The 27,780-nt window shown below is 44.7% G+C and overlaps 1 protein-coding gene across 2 annotated transcripts in view; it reads left to right on the top strand.

Moving 5' to 3' along the window:
- The window catches only part of plrdgb (PITP-less RdgB-like protein), a 71,922-nt gene that overhangs the window by 42,057 nt on the left and 2,085 nt on the right, over nucleotides 1–27,780 (top strand). For both annotated transcript variants that reach the window (XM_060891120.1, XM_060891119.1), the window contains 15 exons: nucleotides 3,553–3,623; nucleotides 3,778–3,998; nucleotides 5,883–6,072; nucleotides 7,877–7,999; nucleotides 10,487–10,674; nucleotides 12,794–12,936; nucleotides 14,193–14,363; nucleotides 16,114–16,248; nucleotides 17,016–17,164; nucleotides 21,184–21,300; nucleotides 23,563–23,679; nucleotides 24,975–25,123; nucleotides 25,206–25,355; nucleotides 27,244–27,427; nucleotides 27,606–27,734. In XM_060891120.1, the coding sequence (XP_060747103.1) occupies nucleotides 3,553–3,623; nucleotides 3,778–3,998; nucleotides 5,883–6,072; nucleotides 7,877–7,999; nucleotides 10,487–10,674; nucleotides 12,794–12,936; nucleotides 14,193–14,363; nucleotides 16,114–16,248; nucleotides 17,016–17,164; nucleotides 21,184–21,300; nucleotides 23,563–23,679; nucleotides 24,975–25,123; nucleotides 25,206–25,355; nucleotides 27,244–27,427; nucleotides 27,606–27,734 (2,237 nt within the window). The remainder of the gene's footprint in view (nucleotides 1–3,552; nucleotides 3,624–3,777; nucleotides 3,999–5,882; nucleotides 6,073–7,876; nucleotides 8,000–10,486; nucleotides 10,675–12,793; nucleotides 12,937–14,192; nucleotides 14,364–16,113; nucleotides 16,249–17,015; nucleotides 17,165–21,183; nucleotides 21,301–23,562; nucleotides 23,680–24,974; nucleotides 25,124–25,205; nucleotides 25,356–27,243; nucleotides 27,428–27,605; nucleotides 27,735–27,780) is intronic.

The raw sequence follows: 27,780 nt of genomic DNA, 5'->3' as shown, positions 1-27,780 counted from the left end.
AGAGAGAGAGAGAGAAAGCAGGAGAGAGAGAGAGAGAGAGAGAGAGCAGGATAGAGAGGGGGGGAGGGAATAGAGATTAAGAGAGAGATGGAAAGAGAAAAATAGAGAGATGGAGAGAGAGGGGGAAGAAGGAGAGAGCTAGAGAGAAAGAGAGGTAGAGAGAGAAGGAGAGGGGGAGAGAGAGAGAGGGAGAAAGAGGAGGAGAGGGAGAGAGATTAGAGAAATAGAGAGAGGGGGAGAGAGAGAGAATAATGGAGAGATGGAGGGGGAGAGAGAGAGGAAGTGTCTGTTACACATTATAACATATTAGTCCACAGATCTGTGAACACACTAAATGTCTCGGCTCCTAATTAAATCCTCGTTAATGAAGAATGATTGTATTTATTGTAATTTGAGACAGAGATGATGAGAAAGTGTGTGATGGAGCATAATGTAGAGAACGTAGAGAACGTCTCCACTTCTAGCAGTGAAAATAAGATCCAGTCATTTGTTTTTGACGAATAATCGTCTGGTCCGGAGCCGAGATCAGACACGACTGTTCCATGTGTGACGATTACAGAAAAGACGTCTCACACCTTTACGCCAAACTGCCTTAAACCTGTTGATTCTTTCTCCGTAACTTCACGTCACGTTGTCTTTCACTCCGTCCATCTTGATTCACATAACGATCCGTTTCAGCAGGTGATATCGATTCCAGCTGTTTAAGGAAAAAAAACAAGAAATGTTTGAGATGTTGTGCGGTTAAAGCGTTCGGTGTAAGAGCTTTGTAGTGAACCTGCTGTGTTACAGACACCCCCCACCCCCCGCTGGGAAGCCAGAGGCAGATCCGAGATCAGCGTCGGCTGATGAAACGCCAATAAACATCACAAGTGTTTTACTCACAATAGCTCATCAAACATTCATAGCAATTATCAATATTGAGCTGTTTGCCTGGTGACCGGCGACGTGTTTACTAATCGCCCTCAGATCGTGCAGCGGTAATTTATGTCTGCCGTCACGTCTGCAGCGTTGTCAAGCTACTGAACACCATATCAAACATTTATTAGCTGTGTGAAGGAAAATAGGAGCCGGGATCGTAGCTCCGGGGATAGACGGCGTTATCTGAATAATTGCTTGTCCTGAGAAGTCGAATCGTAAAGCTGTAATTTGAAGCACGGTGTTTATTTTAAAGTGGAAAATAAAATATTTCACTTTCTAGTCTGCCATCTTTTCACCCACACACAGACTCAGTCACAGTAAGCTGTATGTTTGTGACTATAAGTGTGTAGTAGGAAGTCTTTATGTGTGTGTGTGTGTGTGTGTGTGTGTGTGTGTGTGTGTGTTAATGATCACAGTGATCGTTTTAAACAGGTTAAAAAGTCACTCAAAACCTGCAGAGATCATTTGGATCTCCGCCTGATTTGCATCAGCTCCTCGCTGTCAGAGGATGTCTGGTCTTCGGACCCATGTCATGTACATTACATTAACGTTAACATTAAGAATAAACACACACACACACACACACACATCAGCCTCCTACTTCTTGCTGTTAAGGGAATGATTCACCCAGCGTTAATTAACACCACGATTGTTTGCCCTCTGCAATTATCTGATTACAAAATCCTGCAATTAACACAACCTGAAAGCACACAGAACCGGAGCGATGGAAATAATCGTCTTTTGTGAACGTGTTGACCAGGTTTATGTGTTTTTGTGTTCAGTGACGCATGAGTGGTCTGATGAATCCTCGGTGTTCACTGTGAGCTTCATTCCAGCTGTCCTGAGCACCGCTGTGATGTTCAGCTCTAATCCAATTTCACTGAATTCGAGCGCATTAGGGTTTCTTTGTGTTTTAATGTTTGTTTATTTGTTATTGCTGTTGTTTGTTTTACTGTTTGTTTATTTGTTATTGCTGTTGTTTGTTTTAATGTTTGTTTATTAGTTATTGCTGTTTGTTTTAATGTTTGTTTATTTGTTATTGCTGTTGTTTGTTTTAATGTTTGTTTATTTGTTATTGCTGTTTGTTTTAATGTTTGTTTATTTGTTATTGCTGTTGTTTGTTTTAATGTTTGTTTATTTGTTATTGCTGTTGATTGTTTTACTGTTTGTTTATTTGTTATTGCTGTTGTTTGTTTTACTGTTTGTTTATTTGTTCTTGCTGTTGTTTGTTTTAATGTTTGTTTATTTGTTATTGCTGTTGATTGTTTTACTGTTTGTTTATTTGTTATTGCTGTTGTTTGTTTTAATGTTTGTTTATTTGTTATTGCTGTTGATTGTTTTACTGTTTGTTTATTTGCCTTTTGCTCCTGTTTTTTTTTTTTGCTATTTGATTGTTTGTTATTGATGTTTATTTGTTTTTGCTGTTTGTTTTGGCTGTTGATTTTTGTTGTGTTTGTAGTTTTGATGTTTTTGTTTTTTGCAGTTTGTTTATTTATTTATTTTTTGCTTTTGCTGTTTGTATTGCTATTGTTTTTTTTTTTATTGCTCTGCATCGTTTTTTGCTGAGCACCGCTGTGACGTCCAGCCACCAGACAGAGCTTTTTTACTGCCTTTCCAGAGTTAAAGAATTTACCCCCAAAGGTCCCATAACACTTATATACACCGTCATATATCACTTTAGTAAAATTCTAGCTATTTTATTGTTTCAGCCAATTACGATGTTAACGATGGTACGAGTTGATGATTAATTGTTATTATAACTTCACCACTGTCATGTGGAGGAACCATGACCTTTAACGTGAAAGTTCTCAGCTGCTCCTCACACCATTCATATAATTTTAGACACTAGAATGAAATAAAATAAAACATCCGAACAAGACGCTAGACATTAGCTAGCTCATTAACAAACAAGCTGACAAACTGACTAAACCCGATGAATTCGAACTCGTTACCGACTTGTGTTTGGTTTCGGGTTTTTTTTTTCCTCGGGTTTCTTTTTGCGTTTTTTCTTTTTTGTTTGTTACAAACACTTTACAATCGATCTACGGACGTTAGCGACGTAGTTTACTTAAATATTTTGCACATTTTTTTTCACATTTCAAAGCAGCCCTCTGCGACTGCATGATGAAAACGTTTTTCCAAAATGATAGTAATGTGTGCTCCTTGTTTTGCACAATTACTCAAAATACTTACAGCGCCCCCTGGTGTACTGGAGTTCAATACACTTCGATTTGATTTGGAAAGCACTTTTAAAAAATGGACAGAAATGTTCAGGGTATAAATTGAGGAAGAAACCTCGAGAGTAACCAGACTTAACGTCACCTTTATCCGTCAACAGTGGTTTTGAATTCTTATCGATACAAAACAGTGTTCCGATATATTTGGAAAGGACAAAAAAAAAAAAAAGCTAAGAATGAACTGCTGGATGTTTGGATAAAGTATAAAATGGTTAGTTTCATTCACCTGTTTCTCAAAGGCATCATACTGAGGATCTGTGTTCAGCTAAAAACCTCTGACTGTTCAGATCATAGTATTGTATCATTTTCTAGAGAGAGAGATCTTCTAAATTCTTCCTGTTTGTTTCACTTTCAGCTCCTTTCAGCTCAAGGCTTTTTTTCTCTCTCTCTTCCACAGAAAGCCTGTACAGACTGAGACACCCTCGCTGTGCACCACAGAGCAGTGTAGACGGTCTGGAGGACATGGAGGTGAGCGCTCTCATCCCTCTTCTGAAGGTCACAGACATACGGCTGATATCTGAACTGATCTGGATGATCAGATTTTAAACCACATTATATAGGATCCCACATTAGAGTAGCAATGCGAGGTGGAATGACATTTGTCCTGCCTGTTACCCCGCAGAGGAAATGCAGGACGCAGCTGTTGATCCTGGTTGTTCACGGAGGTCACATTCTAGACTCCGGCGGTGGCGATTCAGGCGGGAAGGCGGGAGACGCTGCTACTCTGGGGTCGGTGTTGGAGCGGGTGGCGCGAGCTCACTTCCAGGAAGCAGCAGACAGCATGCTGGTGCGCTTGGTACCCTGCCCTCCTGTATGTGCAGAAGCCTTCTCGCTTGTCTCTCAGTGAGTTCTTTATTCTCATAAATATGAGAAAGATAATAATAAGATATAATGATATACTGTACTGTATATTCTTGCTGATCACTTAACACATGTATACCTGTGCATTTATGCGGTTATAAAATCAGCCAATCAAAATCGCAGAAACATAGTGAATGAAATTCTGCAAAAAAAAAAAAACATTTTTATTTATTTATTTTCCATCTGTCCAGCATGTGCGAGTCTTTTCGCGGTACCCCAGATTCCGCCTCAAGGCTTGAAGTGTTTTGAGATGCTTCTCTGCTCACCATGGTTATAAAGCCTGCTTATTTCAGTTCATTGTACTCCCTGGCAGTATAAACTCATCTCAATATTCAGGCTTCAGGCATCATCTTGTATCAGCTCTAGACTCTTCTGCCAGTGAAAATCCCAGAAGATCTGCAGTTTCTGAAAAACCCAACCAGGAACCAACAAGAAGTGAAGTTCTCGACCTGTACAGTATGCCGTGTGACGTGATGCATTGAGCTGCTGTCGCACGATTGGCTGATTGGATCTCAGAAGAAAATGTTACTATGCTGAGTTTTATTTTTAAAGATGATAGGAAGATCTGATTGGATCAGGATGAGATGCTGGTCACGGTGGTTCCAGATTCTGGAGCAGGAGGCAAGAATCCATTGGCAGTCCATCACAGGGCACCAACACACACACACACACACACACACATATTCACACCTCATTAGCACACTTATTCAACCAGGGACAGTTTAGAGTATTTGAGATGTAATTCATTCGTGTGGATGGTGTTGGGATGGTGTACAGTGGCGTGAGGAGGCGTGTCATCATGCCACACCAAATTCGCACTACTTTCAGGTTGTTTACACACGTCTCTGAATGCCGTGGTGCAGTAAAGAAGGCTGCGTGTGCTTTTTAAAAGCTAGTGATCACCACCTGCTTCCATAAATCATTGCATCAATTTAGCTAAGTGCGTGTTGATGCTTTTGTCGATCTCCGGCTGGACTCAACGTGACGCAAAGACAAGATAAATGTTTCAAACTCCTTACTTGACTGCACTCGGAGACTCAGCTGAAAACAAGAGCCTGGAAAAAAAACCAGTTTGAATATAAGATGCAGTTTCAAGTGATTCTTCTACTTCTTTATACTTTCCCTTAGATGTTTCTCATGAAGTCCTGACGTCTTCGCTCCTTCCGGGAGTAAGGCTTCTGCTTAAATACAACAATAACAACCACGTTCTCTTGGTAAATAAGGAGAAAGCTGAGACTTAACACCACCTCAGCAGGGGGACTTTGGGTCAATTATTATTAAACAGCCATTTTCTGGTTTGGAACACAACAGCAGGGATGCTGGAGCTTTACCGCCGTAATGAGGCGTGTAGGTCACAGAGACGGAGAAGATGGAGGTTTTTTTTTAGTGCAGCTACTTCACTCAGTCTTCTCCCAGTGGAGGCTGAGCTTCACAGACATCATCACTGAATTCATGATTCGGAGATTGTTTCCCCTCTAAAAGTGACCCGAAACAGGGTTAGAACTTTAGCATCAATTAAGGATCATAGACACAAAAATTGTGTCCATATTCAGCATCGAACGTCTTCGTCTTGTCTCAGTCCACAGCGGTGGTTAATTTGAAGCTCGTATGAAAGTAGACATTCAGAGCTTTAAGAATTTGTAGTGTTTCATAAGTATTTCTGTTTGCCCCAAGTGCCCCAAGTGTTTGTTTCTTCTGTGTAAGGTTCTCAACAGAGGGAAAAACCCCATAAGTCCATACCTGCATTTAAGAGATGTGAACTGGTAAAAACTGAATCTGTGTACGTTTCCTCTGGTGAGGCCGAATCCTAAAGTACGTGCATGGAAATGATTTTAATAATCATTTAATCTTCCGCTTGCTTGGCAGTTTGAACCCGTACAGCTACGACGAGAGCTGTGTTTGCAGTAGCGTGGATCACTTGCCGTTGGCCGCTCTGCCCATCCTCGCCATCGCCACTCCTCAGTACCAGGAGGCCGTAGCGACTGTGATCGCTCAGGCCAATCAGGTGTATCACGACTTCGTCCAGTCTCCTGAAGGGCTGGGTTTCACCGGGCAGGTAATCCTCAGTTCTGCATGAATCATATCTCAGTGCTGAAGAATTCCGGATGATAATCAGAAAGCTCAGACTGTACTCCCTGTAGTGACGGCTGTTTAATGCGCTTACTGTTAAAGGTGAGGTGCACGATGTTTGAAAGCCAATGTTGACATTTGAAATCACCAAAACAAACACGCCCCTAACCCAAATGGGGGTCACCCCTGTTTTGATAGCTCCGCCCCCACACATACATACAGTACGTAACCCAGGCAACTATTATGGCGGAACCTGTTGGGGCAGCTGGCCGAGGGGATATTTTTATCAGTAAATGAACTCAATGAGTAATACTATGGTAATACAAATGTGTTTTTGTAGTACTGTGTGTTGTACCATGAAAGGTTTAGCTCCGTTTCACGCGGAAGACGACGTTCAACACCTAGAACCCGAGGCAGAGGTAACGACAGGTATCCGCCATGTCAATGTTTCAGTCGCTTCCTGCTAACGTCACACATGCGCACTGAACACTCTCTCAGCCGCATATTGACAAGACACGCCCCTTTATGCTCATTGGCTACACGTTTGTTTTGTTAGTCGGCCCGACTCAGTTTTCTGAAGCATTTTACAAACATCGTGCACCGCACCTTTAAATACTAACATAATCAAGGAATCATGTTCATAGTGTGAAGTTTGATGCGTTACTTCAATGCGCTTGTTAGAACGTTTTTGTTTCTAAAGTAACGATTTACACGAGGAACAGCTTTTCTGTGAAGGAGTCTCCAGTACCAGCGTTTAAGAGCTAAAGCTGTGCTTCAGAAGGCTTTGTGGTTTCTCTGTGACTCTTATTATCCAAAAGCTGATTGGTGGTGAATATGTATCATGTATATATTCATCGTTTTATTAAAATGCAAAAAAAAAAAAAAAAAAAAAAATCAGTAATGGCAACATTATTCATCCACACAATTTCTGCAGCATCGAAAGTATTGGCACCCCTACAGAATGCATATATGGGATTCGGTGGTTTATTCTTTCCAGGACCTTGATTTGTTGTATTTGAAGGAGCTACAGGTTACACAGGAATTTAGACTTTAACATAAAACCCGGTTTTAAAGGTTCAGGATTCCGACCTCTCTAAACCAGGTGGGCACGGTGGCTTAGTGGTTAGCACATTCGCCTCACACCTCCAGGGTTGGGGGTTCGATTCCCACCTCCACCTTGTGTGTGTGGAGTTTGCATGTTCTCCCCGTGCCTCGGGGGTTTCCTCCGGGTACTCCGGTTACCTCCCCCGGTCCAAAGACATGCATGGTAGGTTGATTGGCATCTCTGGAAAATTGTCCCTAGTGTGTGATTGCGTGAGTGAATGAGAGTGTGTGTGTGCCCTGCGATGGGTTGGCACTCCGTCCAGGGTGTATCCTGCCTTGATGCCCGATGACGCCTGAGATAGGCACAGGCTCCCCGTGACCCGAGGTAGTTCAGATAAGCCGTAGAAGATGAATGAATGAATGAATAATCAAAGTAAATGTTACTGGATATTGCAAATTCTGTAAAATAGTCTTGTCACAATTAAAATGTTTAGAGCACATAAGTCTAATCTTATTTAATGGTTGTGTTGTTAATTTAAAGTGTAAATGTAATCAATGTGAATGCCATTACATCAAAAATATTTTGAAGAAATAAATTATTTCTATAACATCAGTATGAGCTTGTGGAATACCGAGCAGACTTAGAAACGAGGTCAGTGAATAAAATGCGTCGTTAGTCTTATTAGCATTTCTCACAGTGTGACAGTGAATGTATTTAAATGTGGGATGTTTTCTCGTCTCCTCAGGTGTGCTTGGTGGCTGACTGTGTTGGTGGAGTGCTTTGTTTCGATGCGCTGTGTTTTAGCGGCGACAATCGACACGGAAGTCCCAAGACAGACACAACAAACTACAGCACTGAGAGCCTCAAGGTAAACACCTTCCTCCGTACACACAGTGTCTTTATCCCACACATACGCTTCAGTTCTATAGGTTTCTACCTTTTCATGTCAGTCTGGCTTCGGGCTTTATCTGATATAATATATGTCTGCTTTTGACAAGCTCTTCACCTCTCGTCTTGTTCTCAGAAGTCAAAGCGCTTCCGTCCTCTCATAACATACCTCCTGAAATGTCTCCTTATCCTCTCTTCATCCACACAAAGCTTTCATGTCCTTTGTGAGAGAATTACAGTTTCAGTGGCAGTTTCTGCTAAGAAGCTGAAAATGTGCATGAGAATCGCTCGGATGTTGCCGCGATCGGCATCGTGCCACCGTCAGCGGAGGATAGTGTCAACTCATCCAGACATTTTCAGCATAAAAATGTCTGCAAACACGTCTCGAGAGAGACACTGAAACGAAACAGAATGCTACTGGCGGCACAGCTGGCTAAAAACATGCACACGTAGATGTTAAACCTATCGAGTGCGTGTTAATAACGAGCAAAAAAAAAGAATCACCATAATTGATTTCAAAATAATTTAAAGTAAAGCAGTGGTAGATTGCATGATGAAACCCTCGGTTAAAATCTACCTTCTCAATTTGGAGCAATTATCACGGTTGAAATGAGTTTTTGTTTCCCCCCAATGGACGCACAGATGATGCAGGTACACACGTGGCTCAGTTGGCAACAGCTTCCCAGTCAGCGAGTCCCAGCAGTACGTCTGCCTGGCCACTTTGTTCTGATGTTTTAATGAGCACTCAGTCACCTGCGCAGTGCCACGAGGGAGGGGCAACCCATATACCAGATGCTGCATTAGTGAATGATGCAGCAGCAGATTTGAGACTGAGGGAAAAGAAAGCATTAAAGTCTTAAAACCCATATCTGAGATGCTAAGTGACTCACCGTTCAACTGAGCAGGTGAGGATCTCGCAAAAGGACCCAACACTGGCAGCGGTGCAGTTGTGGGATTCGTCTTGACATCCTTCTGATTAGTCACCAATGAGCCACTGATGCCCATTGTTCGGTCTCAGACAATGATGGCTCAAACAGACAAGCAGTGGTGTCTCAAACAGACGAGCAGTTGTGTCTCAAACAGACAAGCAGTGGTGTCTCAAACAGGCAGCCAGTTGTGTCTCAAACAGACGAGCAGTTGTGTCTCAAACAGACGAGCAGTGGTGTCTCAAACAGACGAGCAGTTGTGTCTCAAACAGGCGAGCAGTGGTGTCTCAAACAGACGAGCAGTTGTGTCTCACACAGGCGAGCAGTGGTGTCTCAAACAGGCGAGCAGTGGTGTCTCAAACAGACGAGCAGTGGTGTCTCAAACAGGCGAGCAGTGGTGTCTCAAACAGGCGAGCAGTGGTGTCTCAAACAGACGAGCAGTGGTGTCTCAAACAGGCGAGCAGTGGTGTCTCAAACAGACGAGCAGTGGTGTCTCAAACAGACGAGCAGTGGTGTCTCAAACAGGCGAGCAGTTGTGTCTCAAACAGACGAGCAGTGGTGTCTCAAACAGACGAGCAGTTGTGTCTCAAACAGGCGAGCAGTGGTGTCTCAAACAGACGAGCAGTTGTGTCTCACACAGGCGAGCAGTGGTGTCTCAAACAGGCGAGCAGTGGTGTCTCAAACAGACGAGCAGTGGTGTCTCAAACAGACGAGCAGTGGTGTCTCAAACAGACGAGCAGTGGTGTCTCAAACAGACGAGCAGTGGTGTCTCAGACAGACGAGCAGTGGTGTCTCAAACAGACGAGCAGTGGTGTCTCAAACAGGCAGCCAGTTGTGTCTCAAACAGGCGAGCAGTGGTGTCTCAAACAGACGAGCAGTGGTGTCTCAGACAGACGAGCAGTGGTGTCTCAAACAGACGAGCAGTGGTGTCTCAAACAGACGAGCAGTGGTGTCTCACACAGACGAGCAGTGGTGTCTCAAACAGACGAGCAGTGGTGTCTCAAACAGACGAGCAGTGGTGTCTCAAACAGACGAGCAGTGGTGTCTCAAACAGGCAGCTAGTTGTGGTTTAAACAGACGAGCAGTGGTGTCTCAAACAGACGAGCTCAGATAAGTGGTACAAAAAATGGATGGATGGATGGATGGATGGATAGTGGCTGCTTCCAGCATATTATTTCATAAATCATCTCATGAACATTGAATTGCTGAGCCCGATCAACACCGAGTTGTTTAGGCTTCACTATTGGGCAATCACCAAACCTGAATCGAGTAGAAAAACTGAAATGTGGTGCAATAGGAGATTTGCAGCACTGATGGACAGAAAAATGTTATGATATTATATGATGCAACCATAGCAACATGTTCAATCCATTCCATGAAGAATTGAGGTGCTGCTCTGAAAGTAAAGTGAAGCCAGCATTAATATGACGTTCCTGGGCATGTGATCACATCCTGAACATTCACCAAATTGTCCGAACATACAGTAAGAACACGTTTCAAATATAATACAGCAAACATCTCGATTTGTCTATTCTTCCTAGGAGAAGGCAGGAGCAAGGAGCGGTCTGAGTCCCACTCTGAGGAGCAGCAAACGCCTGAGCAAGAGCAACATAGACGTGTCAGCACCGTGCAACTCGGCATCGGCCCTGGGACGTCCGCTCATCCGCAAGCAGAGCGACTCGTGTGACACGGACATCGCTGGAAGTCAGAGAGAGGTCTTTTTCAGCAGGTCAGACTTGTTCCTTTTGCTAAATCTTAAGTGAGTGACGTGACATACAGCTAAGTGCGATGACCCGTACTCAGAATTCGTTCTCTGCATTTAACCCATCCAAAGTGAAAACACACAGCAGTGAACACACACACACCGTGAACACACACCCGGAGCAGTGGGCAGCCATTTATGCTGCGCCGCCCGGAGAGCAGTTGGGGGGTTCGGTGACTTGCTCAAGGGCACCTCAGTCGTGGCCGGCCCGAGACTCGAACCCACAACCTTAGGGTTAGGAGTCAGACTCTCTACCCATTAGGCCACGACTTCCCTTTACACGTGTCATATTGAGCATACAGTTCTTTTAGGTCTTTAAGGTCTAAAATATTGTATCCTGTATGTGTTGAGCATCTATGATGTATACACTGTTATATAATTATGTCGCTTTGTAGAAGCCAACATTCTTCTGTTTTCCTATTTCAGCTTAGACAAAAATTTATAAAATTTAATGCGGCCTAGGGCTTTCGAGCGACATGCACCAAATTCAGATATGTTGTAGACGCTGGTCTGAAGTTTGTTGCTCTTACTTTTCTAAGTGATCCGAGTACCGGTACTTCCGGTACCGGGTCTCAAAGTGGCCTTTTTTCCCATAGACTCCCATTATAAAATTTGGAGGTTTATAACTCGGCACACTTTTAACTATCTACACCAAACTCGGCCAGCTCCTTTAGGGTGAGACTCTGAACAAACATTTAAATCGGTGTACCGACTGGCCTTTTGGTTGTCCCGCAGCCCCGCCCCCAAAATATGCAAAATCAAAAAACTTTTTACAACATGGACATGTGACATATCAAAACACTCAGAACAATGAGGGGAACGTCCTCAGGAGTATTCGGATGACGTCACATGCTCGTCTCCACTTGCCTCCAAATGTTTTGGCACCCTATCTTTCTGTCCACTTGCCTCCAAAAGTAACACTGACCCTTATGTCCACTCGCCTCCAAAAAGCACCGGCCTTTTGCGAATCCTTGCCTCGTCAAAGCCAACACGAACTTTACAAATCTAGTTAATTATAATGCTTAAAGGCTTGGTTTTTTTTTTATTCAGTTGTCTGCTTGGGTTCCCGGAAATGTTTCCTCATGTTTCTGTGAACGTAACATCAAGTGTGTTAATATAAAGCTTATAAAAGTCAGGATTGAGCTGTTAGCTACGTATACCGAAGAGAGCAGATCGCGCGTTCCGTCGACGATTTCGGCTGCTATGTGACGTAGCATGACTGTGAGTTTACAAAGATACCTAGCTCAAAAGAAACAGATGCTAACGTGCTAGACTTCATGCTCTTCCTTCGTTTGATGGCTGTTACGGTGAAACGTTAGCTAGTGAGTAGGAATTGCCCAAGCAAATGCCCAAATTGAGAAACTGGCATCAAGGCAGGATACACCCTGGACGGAGTGCCAACCCATCGCAGGGCACACACACACACTCTCATTCACTCACGCAATCACACACTACGGACAATTTTCCAGAGATGCCAATCAACCTACCATGCATGTCTTTGGACCGGGGGAGGAAACCGGAGTACCCGGAGGAAACCCCCGAGGCACGGGGAGAACATGCAAACTCCACACACACAAGGCGGAGGCGGGAATCGAACCCCCAACCCTGGAGGTGTGAGGCTAACGTGCTAACCACTAAGCTACCATGCCCCCCCCAATTTATCCAGCGGCACTGTAATTTATCTCACTTTTAGATCGAGACTTGATTTGGACCTCCGTTCGTCAGTCTCCTAATGGTCAGCTGCAACACCGATTTAAATACGTCCTTCCGACAGCCGCGTCAAGTTAACTAATTCATTCTGCCGGGTTGCCGGGGAAAGTAGAGCCGTGCGGGAAGAGCATATTTACATGCAGAGTCAGGGTCTGTGATGAAGAACAGGATGTAAATAAATATGCATGGATTAGCTTTAACCTGTAAACCGACGAGTAAAAGTTTCTCAAGCTCGTTGTTGGTTCGTTTGCTGATCCTCCTTCTTGTGTTTTAAGAAGAAAATACAACCAGATGATGCAGCATTAATGAGTGAAGAGCAACCCGAGATAGAGGAGACTGATTTTTGTTTTTTTATCTTGTTGTTTTTTGCTTTCAGTCTGTCTCAGGATGAACAGATGAACCCTGTGCAGGATCAGTACCCAGGCTGCTTTGACTTTGAGGTCTCAGACTGCTTTCTGCTGGGCTGCCCGTTAGGACTGGTGCTGGCCATGAGGAGAACCGTGCTGCCGGCAGTGCAGAGTAAATAACACCCCGAACACAGAGGCGCTGAATTCAGAGCAAAAAAATAAAAGAAGAAAAAAAAGAACAAGGCTTTGTGTTTACAGACTCAGTGTTAGATTAGATCTCAAGGACTTAAGACCTGACAAGCTGACTTCATTTAAGGAGCACTACACTCCCCCCTGCTGGTCTCTCTCTCTCTCTCTTTCTCTCTCTCTTTCTCTCTCTCTTTCTCTCTCTCTTTCTCTCTCTCACACTTTTTTATTCTCTATCTCTCATTGTTTTTCTCTCCCTCTTTGTCTCTCTCTCTCTCTCTCTCTCTCTCTCTCTCTCTCTGTCTGTCTCTCTCTTGCTCTCTCTTACACTTTTTTATTCTCTATCTCTCTCATTGTTTTTCTCTCCCTCTGTCACGCTCTCTCTCTCTCTCTGTCTGTCTCTCTCTCTCTCTCTCTCTCTCTCTCTCTCTCTCTCTCTCTCTCTTTCTCTCTCTCTTTCTCTCTCTCACACTTTTTTATTCTCTATCTCTCTCATTGTTTTTCTCTCCCTCTTTGTCACTCTCTCTCTCTCTCTCTCTCTCTCTGTCTGTCTCTCTCTCGCTCTCTCTTACACTTTTTTATTCTCTATCTCTATCATTGTTTTTCTCTCCCTCTGTCACGCTCTCTCTCTCTCTCTCTCTCTCTCTCTCTGTCTGTCTCTCTCTCTCTCTCTCTCACACACTTTTTTATTCTCTCTCTCATTGTTTTTCTCTCCCTCTTTGTCACTCTCTCTGAATCTTTTTCTTTCTTACTTTATTATTCTCTTACTTTCTAGCTCTCTTTTTCACTCTCCCTCACTCCTTCTCTCTACTTATTCTGTTGTTCTCTCTGTCTTTCTTTCATTCTCTTTCTTTCTCACTCTCTCTCTCTACCCCTCATTTTTGCATACAATATTGGCAAAGCATCAATTTATCACGATAAAAAGGAAAGGAAAGATTTTAAGAGAGATTTTAACAGTGCCACTGTACAGTAGGACAAAAGTACTCTCTCTCTCTCTCTCTCTCTGTCTTTCTCTCTCTTCTCTCTCTCTCTCTCTCACTCTCTCTCTCTGTCTTTCTCTCTCCTCTCTCGTTCTCTCTCTCTCTCTTTCTTTCTCTCTCCTCTCTCGTTCTCTCTCTCTATCTCTCTCTCTTTCTCTATCTCTCTCTCTCTTTCCTCTCTCTCTCTCTCTCTCTCTCTCTCTTCTCTCTCTCTCTCTCTCTCTCTCTCTCTCTCTCTCTGTCTCTCTCTCTCTCTCTCCAGTTGACCAGTTGCGTCCAGCCTGCTCACAAATCTTCAATCTGTTCTACCCGTCTGACCCATCTGCCTCACGTCTGGAGCCCCTGCTGTACCCGCCTCTCACACAGCTGCCCCCCTTCAGTGTGCCACGTTACCAGCGCTGCCCCCTGGGCGACGGGCGCTCCGCTCTCATCGGTAAAAAAACACACAGTAATTCCACATAATCTCACAGGTCAAGAATATAACAGCTGCAGTAGTGTGGAGTATTTTACATGAATATAAACCTAGTCTAATAGAGCAAGCCTCTCAATGTGGGAGGGGCTTATTTTGTCTCTCCTGTCAATCACAGCGATGCTGGCCAATCATAGGCACCTGTAAGCTCATGTAAATCTGATAACTTCACTCAGGCGGCTTTACATGTGTGTCTCTCTTTCTGTCTCATGCATTCACTCTCTCTCTCCTTCTCCCTTCTGCTCCTTTTTCCCGCTCTCTTTCTCCACCTTTCTATCTCTCTCTCTCTCTCTCTCTCTCTCTATCTCACTCTCTCTCTCTCCCACTAACCATTTCCATTTCTCTTTCTCTCCATTTGCCTTCCTCTCTCTCTCTCTCTCTCTCTCTCTTCAACTCTGTACAGCTCTTTTGCTCTCTATTTCTTTCAGCTCTCTCTCTCTCTCTCTCTCTCTCTCTCTTCAACTCTGTACAGCTCTTTTGCTCTCTATTTCTTTCAGCTCTCTCTCTCTCTCTCTCTCTCTCTTCAACTCTGTACAGCTCTTTTGCTCTCTATTTCTTTCATCTCTTGTCTTCTCTCTCTCTCTCTCTCTCTCTCTCTCTCTCTCTCTCTCACTAACTCACTGTCCCTTTCCATTTCTCTTTCTCTCCATTTCCCTTCCTCTCTCTCCCTTCTCCTTCCTCTTCCTCACTCTTTCTTCTATCTCTCTCCCTCCCTCACCATCTATCTGTTTTTCTTTCCATCGCTCTCTCTCCTCCTCTAGCTTTCTTTCTCTCTGTGTCTCCCTCTCTCTCTCTCTCTCTCTCTCTCTCTCTCTCTCTCGCTATTATCACCCACCCTCTATCTCACTCTCTTCCCCCCTCCCTCTCACCATCTCTCTCTCTCTAACTCTGTACAGCTCTTTTGCTCTCTATTTCTTTCATCTCTTGTCTCCTCTCTCTCTCTCTCTCTCTCTCTCTCTCTCTCTCTCTCTCTCTCTCTCTCTCACACTAACTCACTGTCCCTTTCCATTTCTCTTTCTCTCCATTTCCCTTCCTCTATCTCTCTCCCTCCCTCACCATCTATCTGTTTTTCTTTCCATCGCTCTCTCTCCTCTAGCTTTCTTTCTCTCTGTGTCTCCCTCTATCTCTTGCTCTCTCTCTCTCTCTCTCTCTCTCTCTCTCTCGCTATTATCACCCACCCTCTATCTCACTCTCTTCCCCTCTCCCTCTCACCATCTATCTCTCTCACTACAACTCTGTACAGCTCTTTCGCTCTCTATCTCTTTAATCTCTTGTCTTCTCTCTCTCTCACTCTCTCTCTCTCTCTTTCGCTCTCTCTCTCTCCCTCCCTCTCTCCCTCCCTCTCTCCCTTTCTATTTCAGCCAGAAAATGTTTCCATATTAGGTTCAGTAAAATGGCCAGGCTGAGGTCAGGAGCAGCTTCACACGGAGGTTAAAGTGCAAGCGTTCCTGCATGCTAGACGAGCGACACGAGACCCTTTCTCTTTCACCCTCACCCCTTTCACAGCCCAGGCATTATGCCAAGCTTAGAAGCAGAAACATTTCCAATTTAAATCCCTTCGAATTAACAATTGAAGCGTTCAGGTTCATCACGGTGTTGTGGTTGACGCCAGAGGCTGGATCTGGATCAGCTGTTAAACTACACAGTGGGATCTGCCAGGAATTTTCTTTCCACAGTTTATTCCTTCTTTTTCTCTCTCTCTATCTTTCTCTAGCTGACACTGTGGTTAAACAGACGTCGGAAGGAAGTGCAGACGTTGTCCAGAGTCCGTGCTGTAAGACGACGAGTGATGGAACATCTTCTAACGGTGAAGAGAAGGACGGTCAGACAGAACAGACCGTCTCACAACGTGAGATCTCGTCTTACGTTTACGGCATTCGGCAGACGAGTTTATCTCATTTATACAGCTGAGCACTTGAGGGTTAAGGGCCTTGCTCAGGGGCCCAACTTGGTCACCTTTTGACCAGTATTCCAACACCTTAACCACTGAACTACTGCTACACCTTCACACTTACACTCACTGTACACCAGCAAGACACCAGACTTTACATTCACTCACATATAAAAAAGTCCACCAAAAACAGGAAGTTCTGGATAGTTATGCTCTTAAATCAGAACATTTTGGACAAACACGGACGCCTCCACATGCGTGGATCGACCGGTTAAGGTTGAATCCGCAGGACAGCCAAGCTGCAACTGTTGGGCCCCTGAACAAGGCCCTTAATCCCCTCTCCCTGCCCCAGTGGTGCTGTATCATATCTGACCCTGCACTCTGACCCCAACCACCAATTTCTTCCCCACTTTCTCTGTTATAATAAACACCATTTGACCTTTAACATAAATACCTGATGCTTTGTGACAAACTCAAATCGAATTAAAACACCGACCCGTCCCAGACGAGTGTTATATCGCTGTCTAAAGACTAAAGCAATTTTTCAAGGATTTCAGGGCCAGAAATATTACTGCTTTTATTGTTTTATTTTTTGTTCACTTATCCATGTTCTAACGTGGGTTAATGTCTGAAAAAACGATCATATTCGATACAGCGCAGTTTATTGCTCAGTCATTACTCTGATTTTTTCTTTTTCTCTCTCTTTTTTTTCCCATACGTTTCAGTATGTAGCAGGTGGTGGGGTGTGAAGCGTCTGGATTACGTGCTCTACTGCCCTGATGTTCTCACAGCGTTCCCCACTGTAGCTCTGCCTCATCTGTTCCATGCGTCATACTGGGAGTCTACAGATGCTGTGGCCTTCATCCTCAGACAGGTCAAACTAATGTTTTTTGGACAAACGCTTTGCAAGCCCGGAGGTCGTTTGCTTACGCTACACGTTCGAACGATTGTGGACCCCTGACCATCACACCCATATGTGGTTCTTCTGCAAAACAAAATTAGAAGCGCATGACAATGACAATGTGTCTGTGCACAAATCAAAGCTCCATGAAGACACGGTGCGGACGTTACGAGTCGCTCCATGGTTGGGGTAGAAGAACTCGAGTGTCCTTCATTCTGACTCAAACCCAATGAACACCATCAGGATGAACTGGAACACCACCGACTGAACCCCAGACCTCCATCAGTGCCAGTGATCTCGCTAATCTTCTTGTTGTCGTTTAAACACAAATCCCCACAGACACGCTCCAAGATCTGGTGGGAAACCTTCGCAGAAATGAAATGTTTTCTTTTCACAAGAACACGTGATGAGTGTGATGTCTTGGTGTCCACAAACGTTCGGCCAAACTCAGAGAAAACGATCAATTAGTGTTTATTTTTAAGCAAAATAATGAAAAATACTTCTAAACCAGGTGGGCACGGTGGCTTAGTGGTTAGCACGTTCGCCTCACACCTCCAGGGTTGAGGGTTCGATTCCCGCCTCCGCCTTGTGTGTGTGGAGTTTGCATGTTCTCCCCGTGCCTCGGGGGTTTCCTCCGGGTACTCCGGTTTCCTCCCCCGGTCCAAAGACATGCATGGTAGGTTGATTGGCATCTCTGGAAAATTGTCCGTAGTGTATGAGTGTGTGAGTGAATGAGAGTGTGTGTGTGCCCTGCGATGGGTTGGCACTCAGCACAGGCTCCCCGTGACCCGAGGTAGTTCGGATAAGCGGTAGAAGATGAATGAATGATCTTGTAAACCATAGATTTGCACAAATCAAAGCTCCATGAAGACACGGAGTGGACGCTACGGTTGGAGTAGAAGAACTCGAGTGTCAACAAGACATATGAATCTCAGACTTCTACGCTGTCACACAAGGACCACTAATATAATTTATCTCACTTTTGTCAGTCAGCAATGTCACCTGAAATCACATGCAGGTACATCATGTCACATAAGGCACCTTTTTGTACCGTACACGAGTCCTTATCCTAAATTAGGTCATCCTTAAGCACCTTGCTGACTAGACATAATGCAGACCGCTGCAGTCGTGACAGTCGTCCTGAATAACGTCCCTCTTGCTGGCGAATTAACCGGATGATGCAACGCGGCAATTACGTAGCGCAACCGGTCTCTGTTCATTGTTTGTGTTCTGTAAAGAATCTAAAATAAAAGTTAGACTCTTTGGGAGTTTTTTTTTCTCTTTTTAATTTGAACAATGTGTGATATCATTAACGCTCCGCTTTTTTTTTTTTGTGTGTGTGTGTGTGTGAGAAAGTATTGGCACCCTCCGGCTCGGGAGAAGGTTTGTCCGCCGCTTATCGGTCTCGCAGTCAGAAAGATTTCCTTTTTAAGTGAATTCCTTTTTGTTTTGTTTTTTAAGACGTGTGCTGTTGTGTCTGCTGTCACTTAGACATAGATGAGATAGTTAACCAGAGCAGTGATGGACATCACGAACACAAGAACACAAGTTCAAGAATATGAACACAATTTTCTTTCAAAGATTTTCCTTAGTTGGTGTTTTGACGACGATGACGATGATGACGATGATGATGATGATGATGATGGACTCCGGTGTCTAATATTTGTATCAGCAACTTCTAGAAATTCTAAAACTGTAATCAGATTCTGATTTCCCACCATGTTTTCTCAGAAATTTGCAGCGGAATCCATGTGCGTTCAACTCATAATTACCTCCTTTCACCTACATGACACGAACTCACTATTGTTGCACTGTGGATGGGGTCGGAGCCATCCAGACTAGACCACTCCCATCATCAGGACACAAGTGTTTCAGGATAGGACAGGTGACCAGTCAGGAGAACACTTTTTTTCCTACATCCAGAAAATCTCATCTGAGTCCTACAGCATCACGGAGCCTTTAATATGTCACTGATTTGGTGATTTATAGTCATTTCAATTATTTGGTGGAGAATTTTACAACTCGGGGGGGCACGGTGGCTTAGTGGTTAGCACGTTCGCCTCACACCTCCAGGGTTGGGGGTTCGATTCCCACCTCCACCTTGTGTGTGTGGAGTTTGCATGTTCTCCCCGTGCCTCGGGGGTTTCCTCCGGGTACTCCGGTTTCCTCCCCCGGTCCAAAGACATGCATGGTAGGTTGATTGGCATCTCTGGAAAATTGTCCGTAGTGTGTGATTGCGTGAGTGAATGAGAGTGTGTGTGTGTGTGCGTGTGTGTGCCCTGTGATGTGTTGGCACTCCGTCCAGGGTGTATCCTGCCTTGATGCCCGATGACGCCTGAGATAGGCACAGGCTCCCCGTGACCCGAGGTAGTTCGGATAAAGCGGTAGAAGATGAATGAATGAATGAATGAATGAATGAATTTTCCAACTCCAGAAGAAAAAGTGATGCATCCATTCATCATGTGTTGGATGGAAATTGAAATTTCATCTATTTAGCCTGACTTCATAAAACTCGGTTGTACAAAATGGCAATTTTAAAATATCATGTTGGCATTTTGTTTTGTTTTTTTGAGGCGGTAATGAGGGCACAATATTGGACCAAACTGCTATTAAAAAGTCCACAACTCTAAGGGTTTTTAAATGTCACCCATTCAGTACAGATCCTTTAATATCAGACTAAGAAAAGTGCAAAATTGGGTGCTAATGGGAAGGAAAATGGGCTTCATCAGACAAAATCAGCAACACGCTGGTGTGAAAGCAGAAAACGACACAGAAGCCGTTAGAAGAGCCAGAAATATGAGCTACTTTTCTGAAATATAAAACCGAACGTGTTGCTGTAATCCAGCCTGGTGTTATAAAGCCTTCAGAAGGTCTGAAGCCGAGGCTGATCTTCTATTCCCTTTTTTCCCTCCTCTTCCCTCTTTATCGTCTGTTTGTTCAGACAGACATGAAGCCAGAGGGTCGATTTCGTAATTTATTTTTTTCTCTTCTCTGTTCTTGACATTGTCAAGGTCAGGAACCGAACAGCAGCCGAGCATCAGAATACAACCATCCCATGTTTTTATAGCAGACCATTTAAATATTGTGATGTCAAAGGCAGTCGTGCTGCATGCGTCATACAGCTCTGTCACACACACACACACACACACACACACACACAGGCGCATGTCTGCGTCACCAAAGTAAATATCCCAAAGTCATCCGTAGCCCTTCTTCACAGCTGCATAGATTTCCATATGATTACGACCCGGTCTGTGTGATAAAGTCCCAAAAACAAATCTTAATCTTGGATCGAATAAAAAAAACAAAAAAAAAAAAAAACAAAGATGAGAAAAGAAAAGACATAAAAGGGTTTTGTCATTCAGTCACCCCGCGGAATATTTCTGGAAACAGACGCTCCTTCAGTTAGCCGCTTTAGAGATAGCGATGAGCAGAGATGGTTTTTCTCTCAGCGTTTAACGCGGCTCAGATTAAGGACGACGGGTTGGAGATTAAGTCTGCACCAAATGTACAAATGAAAGCAAAATAGAATTGAATAGAATAAAAGCCTTTATTTTTTTCACATATACATCACGGCACAGTGAAATTCTTTCTTCACATAGGTTGGGGTCAGCGCACAGGGGCAGTGAGGGTTAAGGGCCTTGCTCAAGGGCCCGACAGTGACAGCTTGACCGTGCTGGGGCTTGAACCCTGATCAACAACCCAGAGCCTTAACCGTGTGATCCACTACTGCTGTACCACGGCATAGGATTTAAAGTGTCTGTGTACTGGATGAATGAAGAGTGTGAATGTGGATGGGGGCGGGGCTATTCTGAAAAAGACCACGCCCATCAGGATTACAGAAATGTTTCATCAAAGGAGAAAAATTAGTCTCAATTTATAATTATAATTTATACATATCAGAGATAGACATGTCCGAGGAATCAATATAATTGTATAATGACCTAATAGGATCTTTAAAAATGTGTGTGTGTGTGTGTGTGTGTGTGCAGGTGCTGCGTTGTGACTGTCTGAAGGCAGGTGAAGCAGACTGCTGCGACTCGGTTCCCATCTCTCCGTCCAGCCCTCGGGAAAAGTGGCTGCGCAGAAGAACGCACGTCAAACTGCGGGTAAGAACCCAGAGTCTAGAACTTAACCCCTTCTACAGGTCACTGGAGAACCTCCTGATCTGCCGATGGGTTTATTAGAACAAGAAGGTTTAAGCGTACAACCCGAACTCACACCACCTCCTACAGGAAGTCTCAGGTTCGGTTCTGTGCTATCGACTAAGGAAGCGGAGCAGGATTTACAAGCCCGTTTCTCTCTCACTGATTGGACTGTTATTTGAAGCTGCTGCCACCGACCTGGACGAGCTCACAGAGACTGTAACATCATATATCAGTTTCTGTCAGGATTTGTGTATTCCTACCAGGACTCACTTAACTTACAACAATGACAAACTATGGTTCACTGCAAATCTCAGCCAGCTCCGTCAGGCCAAAGAAGATGCTCACAGAAATGGGGATAGAGCCCAATTCACACCTCCTGTAACCCCCGACTCCGCCACACCTAAAATTCAGTTCAGTGAGGATGATGTGTGTCAGGTCTTCAATAAGAACAAGAGAAGAAAGGCACCAGGCCCAGACAGCCTTTTACCAGCCTGTCTGAAAAACTGTGCTGATCAGCTGGCCCAATCTTCACACGGATCTTCAACAGATCACTGGAGCTCGTGGGAAGTCGTGGGCTAATGGGTAGAGAGTTTGACTCCTAACCCTAAGGTTGTGGGTTCGAGTCTCGGGCCGGCAATACCACGACTGAGGTGCCCTTGAGCAAGGCACTGAAACCCCCCAACTGCTCCCTGGGCGCCGCAGCATAAATGGCTGCCCACTCCGGGTGTGTGTTCACGGTGTGTGTGTGTTCACTCAGGACCCCTCACATCCAGCACACTCACTCAGGACCCCTCACATCCAGCACACTCACTCAGGACCCCTCACATCCAGCACACTCAATCAGGACCCCTCACATACAGCACACTCACTCTGGACCCCTCACATCCAGCACACTCACTCTGGACCCCTCACATCCAGCACACTCAATCAGGACCCCTCACATCCAGCACACTCACTCAGGACCCCTCACATCCAGCACACTCACTCAGGACCCCTCACATCCAGCACACTCAATCAGGACCCCTCACATCCAGCACACTCACTCTGGACCCCTCACATCCAGCACACTCTCTCAGGACCCCTCACATCCAGCACACTCACTCTGGACCCCTCACATCCAGCACACTCACTCAGGACCCCTCACATCCAGCACACTCACTCAGGACTCCTCACATCCAGCACACTCACTCTGGACCCCTCACATCCAGCACACTCACTCAGGACCCCTCACATCCAGCACACTCACTCAGGACCCCTCACATACAGCACACTCACTCAGGACCCCTCACATCCAGCACACTCACTCAGGACCCCTCACATCCAGCACACTCACTCTGAACTGTTGCCACCTGGTCGATGCTACAGAGCCCTGAGCACCAGAACGACCAGACACATGAACAGTTTCTTTCCTCAGGCAATCCATCTGATGAACACTTGACATACACGGAACACACATCACTATTCTTACATTATTTACTTAAAACACATACTTACTTATGTATATTTAATTTGCACATTTTTCCACTGTACATACAAACTGTCTATATTATATATGTGTTCATGTCTTGTCAATGTCATTCTGTTACACTGTGGAGCTTCTGTCACTAAAACAAATTCCTCGTATGTGAAAACATGGCATTCACTAAATCCCAGGGGTTTCTTTACCACGACGTAAAGTGGGCGTGTTTCCGGAGGTCTTGGAAAAACGCCCTCTTTTAAAAAAAAACAAAAACAAAACAGCACACTACGAAGGACAAAACAATCATGCAGGTTGATTTATTTTAGAAAACAAATAAACAACCAAAAACTAAGGTTATGGTTAGAGTTAGGGTTAGGCCACGCCTACCCGATGACGCAATATCTGTTACGCTGTACTGAAATCCCTGGAAATAAGTGCATCCCCTGAAAACATACCTGGCAATAAAGCTCTTTCTGATTCTGATTCTGATTCCGATTCCGATTCCTATTCCGATTCTATTTTGATGGTCCACATGACGGCTTTTTCTTCTTTTACATTATTGCTCTTTCATGAGAACCGTCACGTGTTCCAGACTAAACTGCAGTGTGAAAGCTTTCTCGATTCTTAATGATCCGTCTGATTAATATTATCCGAAGCTGTAAGATTGCTTGAGATGCCGTTCTTGTGTGTGTGGACGTGTGTGTGGTTGTGTGTGTTTGTGGTTATGTTTGTGTGTGTGTGTTTGTTTGTTTGTATGCCTGTAGAACGTGACGGCTAACCACAGAGTACACGACGTGATCGCGACAGAGGACGGGCCACAGACGCTGGTGGGGAGGTTCATGTACGGCCCTCTGGACATGGTCACCCTTGCTGGAGAGAAGGTTCGCATCACGCCAGAATTTACAAAAGAACGAATAAAGCCAAAATGTATATATAAACGAGTAAATAAACGAACAAACAAACAAATGCAGGACAAGTGAAGATATATAAAATATTAATAGTAATAAATGGGAGGCACGGTGGCTTAGTGGTTAGCACGTTCGCCTCACACCTCCAGGGTTGGGGGTTCGATTCCCGCCTCCACCTTGTGTGTGTGGAGTTTGCATGTTCTCCCCGTGCCTCGGGGGTTTCCTCCGGGTACTCCGGTTTCCTCCCCCGGTCCAAAGACATGCATGGTAGGTTGATTGGCATCTCTGGAAAATTGTCCGTAGTGTGTGATTGTGTGAGTGAATGAGAGTGTGTGTGTGTGTGTGTGCCCTGTGATGGGTTGGCACTCCGTCCAGGGTGTATCCTGCCTTGATGCCCGATGACGCCTGAGATAGGCACAGGCTCCCCGTGACCCGAGGTAGTTCAGATAAGCGGTAGAAAATGAATGAATGAATGAAATAAATAAATAAAAAATTTATAAAAGGAAAAAGTCGTATTAAAAAAAAAAAAAAAAATGTATTAATGAATGAATGCACTTTGATCGAACAGGTTTACTCTGTTTTATATATCGCTTTGCTCATAATTGTAAGTAGCTTTGGTAAAAGCTTATGGTTTTAGTAAAAAGCATCTGAAATCAATAAATGTGCTACGTAATGTGCAATAAAGCTACGTAACTAAACTAGGCAACTGGAAGATGTCTAGAGTGCCAAGACTTTCATTTCGTCGCTGTCAGACAGAATCCTCGTATCTCCAAAACTATTACTTTTCAGGAAATTAAAAAAACGCTGTACCTTATCTGCAGTGCACAGGGTTTAGTCCGCGTTGCAGTGGATTGTCATGCGCTAAATTCCTGTCCTCAGACGAGCACCAGAACTAGCGGGGGTCAAGATTTTTTTTCTTTGAGCCCAGTGTTTTGAAGACATTTACCTCAGAAGACGTGTTGATTCGTCGCGACTCTTCTTGAGGAGAAATATGCCGTGAAGCTCTCCCACGGAGTGAGGAAGAGGTGGACAGTTGAAGTGTCCAATGGAGTTATGAGATTTGAGCTCAAGCTATTTTCAAGACTTTAGATTGGTTAATAACTTGTAAAAATAACAGACCCACGTGGGGACTGACCAATAGCATCGATATGTGAAAAAATATGAAAATGACAAAATTTGGACATACGAGGTTTCCGCCCGACAGCGATGATTTGCTGACTTTACCAGTTAGTCCTGTAGAGCATCGCTGCAACTCTTTCTTTTATCAGGTGGATGTGTTTTTGGCGACGCAGCCCGGATCGGGACGATGGGTGCTGTTTGATACTGAGGTAACCACCAGCAGTGGTCGTGTGACCTACACCATTCCTGCAAACAAGAGACTCTCGGTTGGCGTTTACCCCATCAAAATGGTGGTCAAGTGAGTGATCGTGATTAAACCGTTTTTTTAAACCGTATCGCCGTGACGTTGACGTTGACTTTGGCACTTGATGTTTTTCAAGAGGAGACCAGACGAGTGCGGAGGCGTTCCTCACCGTGCTGCCACGAGGAATGGAGTGTGTGGTGTTCAGTATTGACGGCTCCTTTGCTGCCAGCGTCTCTCTCATGGGCAGTGACCCTAAAGTCCGACCTGGAGCTGTAGATGTGGTTCGGTGAGTGTTGGGGGTCGGGGTTTTACTTGAGAGCCAAATGGTACACTGATTGCCAGTGTAATGGATAAGTTTAGTTATCCAATCAGCCAAGCGTGGATCAGAATGGGAGGGAAAAGTGATCTGAGTGACTTTGTGGCATGATTGTGTGACAATGTTAGAAATCTCCTGGGATTCTGACACAGAATGGTGCAAAAAGTGTTCAGAGATGTCCAAAAATGTGCATTGCTGAAGTTCTTCAACACCACCCACATTACTGCTGTCCCTCACTGGCTTCAGGTAGATTTACTAAACTGATGCTCACCTAAAAAAAAAGCCAAACACGGACCAGGACCCTCTTAACTCAGAGCTCTTCTCACTGCACCGCGCTCTCTCAGATCCTTTAGCACTGCTCGACCGGTCCCACCATCTCCCAGGAAGCTCCAAAGCTTCTCTGTTCTGGTACCTGGGTGGTGGAACTAGCTTCCTCTAGATATCCGAACAGCTGATGACTAAAGACCTCCCTCTTCTTGAAGTACTTAGACAAAAGTGTGTTCTTCTTGCTGTGTTTCCTCCCCACACAGTTTAAAGCAGGGGTCGGCAAGTGGCTCTTTCATCCCTCTGCTGCGGCTCCCTGTAGATTTGGAAAATAAATATTTAATTTAGATTTATTTTAGGGGGCACGGTAGCTTAGTGGTTAGCACGTTCGCCTCACACCTCCAGGGTTGGGGGTTCGATTCCCGCCTCCACCTTGTGTGTGTGGAGTTTGCATGTTCTCCCCGTGCCTCGGGGGTTTCCTCCGGGTACTCCGGTTTCCTCCCCCGGTCCAAAGACATGCATGGTAGGTTGATTGGCATCTCTGGAAAATTGTCCGTAGTGTGTGATTGCATGAGTGAATGAGAGTGTGTGTGTGTGTGCCCTGCGATGGGTTGGCACTCCGTCCAGGGTGTATCCTGCCTTGATGCCCGATGACGCCTGAGATAGGCACAGGCTCCCCGTGACCCGAGGAAGTTCGGATAAGCGGTAGAAGATGAATGAATGAAGACTATGATGTTCTTGTAACATTAAAATAAACCGTGTTTAATTTTTTTGTCGTTCAAAATCTGCGTCATAACCGCCGACTTGCGAAATCCGACACACAGAAGCAGACGCATTTTTAGTTCGCTGCAGCCGGCAAGTTAAAATGTTGATGTCACGAATACGAAGAGGACTCGATTAGACATTGAACATTTTATTTGAAGGTAACCTTCAACCCAGCATCTTGTTTGTTAAGGTTAGTTCAAACTGTTCAAAATATTTTTGTTTGCCTGCAGAAATAAAATTTCGTTTACTCGGTAGCAGTTCGTTGATTTCTTAAATGCAACACACTACAGTTTTTTCTACACTTTCCATAAAGGTAAAAACCGACATATGTAGCTGTTCTCTTCATTTTAGATGTCAAAAGGGTTTTGTAGCTCCCTGTGTTTTTTTCCTGTGGGAAACGGGTCCAAATGTCTCTGTGAGTGTTTATGGTTGCCGACCCCTGGTTTAAAGACTGATGCTAGTCTTCGTCTACAGCCTAAAGAACCGGTATCTGTGTTTTCCTTGATAGAGTCTTCAAAAGCACTTCTAGAAAAGTATCTCAGAAAGCACAAGACCTTGACGTAGATGATCTAGCAAAGCAGAAGATCTCGTCAGGTTCCTAACAGGAAGCCTGCAGCCTTTTTATCATTTTAGAAACATATCTGTAACGTGATGTTCATGGCAAACAAAACCAAGCCAACTGCAGTCTAGGGTTTTGCTGTGACAAAGGAGATATCATCCATGACAGTTGTGTCTGTGACCGTTTTGTGGTTTTAGATAGAAAAAGCCCTAATACTGTTCTGCAAGGTGTCAGTATACAGCTGCATGTTTCCGGCGTTGTGTTTTGCAGGCACTGGCAGGACCTCGGTTACCTCATCATCTACATCACAGGTCGACCCGACATGCAGAAGCAGAGGGTGGTGTCGTGGCTGTCGCAGCACAACTTCCCCCAGGGCATGGTGTTTTTCTCCGAGGGGCTCGTCCATGATCCCCTGCGCCAGAAAACCCTCTTTCTCAGAAGCCTCATCAACGAGGTAGCGCACGAGAACTTAAAACTGATTTAATCAAGTAGACTTGGTGAAAACCATCTGCTGTTGAATTGTTCATCGAGTAATTTACCCTCATTTTGAAAAAGGTCACGCATAATTTCATTCGCCCAATCAGAATGAAGCGTGCCATAAAAATTCGTTATTCTTTCTTTGCGTGTTGTAGCGTCACATTAAGATTAGCGCGGCGTACGGCTCTATGAAGGACATGTCTGTGTACAGCGCGCTCGGCCTGGACGCCTCGCAGATCTACATCGTGGGACGACCGTCCAAGAAACACCAGCACCAGTGCCAGGTATGACGTATAAAAATCAGACACTGCTGAACCTGAATCGCTCTCG

This window comes from Tachysurus vachellii, chromosome 17 (genome assembly GCF_030014155.1).
Source record: "Tachysurus vachellii isolate PV-2020 chromosome 17, HZAU_Pvac_v1, whole genome shotgun sequence".
NCBI lineage: Eukaryota > Metazoa > Chordata > Actinopteri > Siluriformes > Bagridae > Tachysurus > Tachysurus vachellii.
The sequence above is the reverse complement of the archived record's forward strand: the minus strand, read 5'-3'. Positions and strand labels throughout refer to the sequence as shown.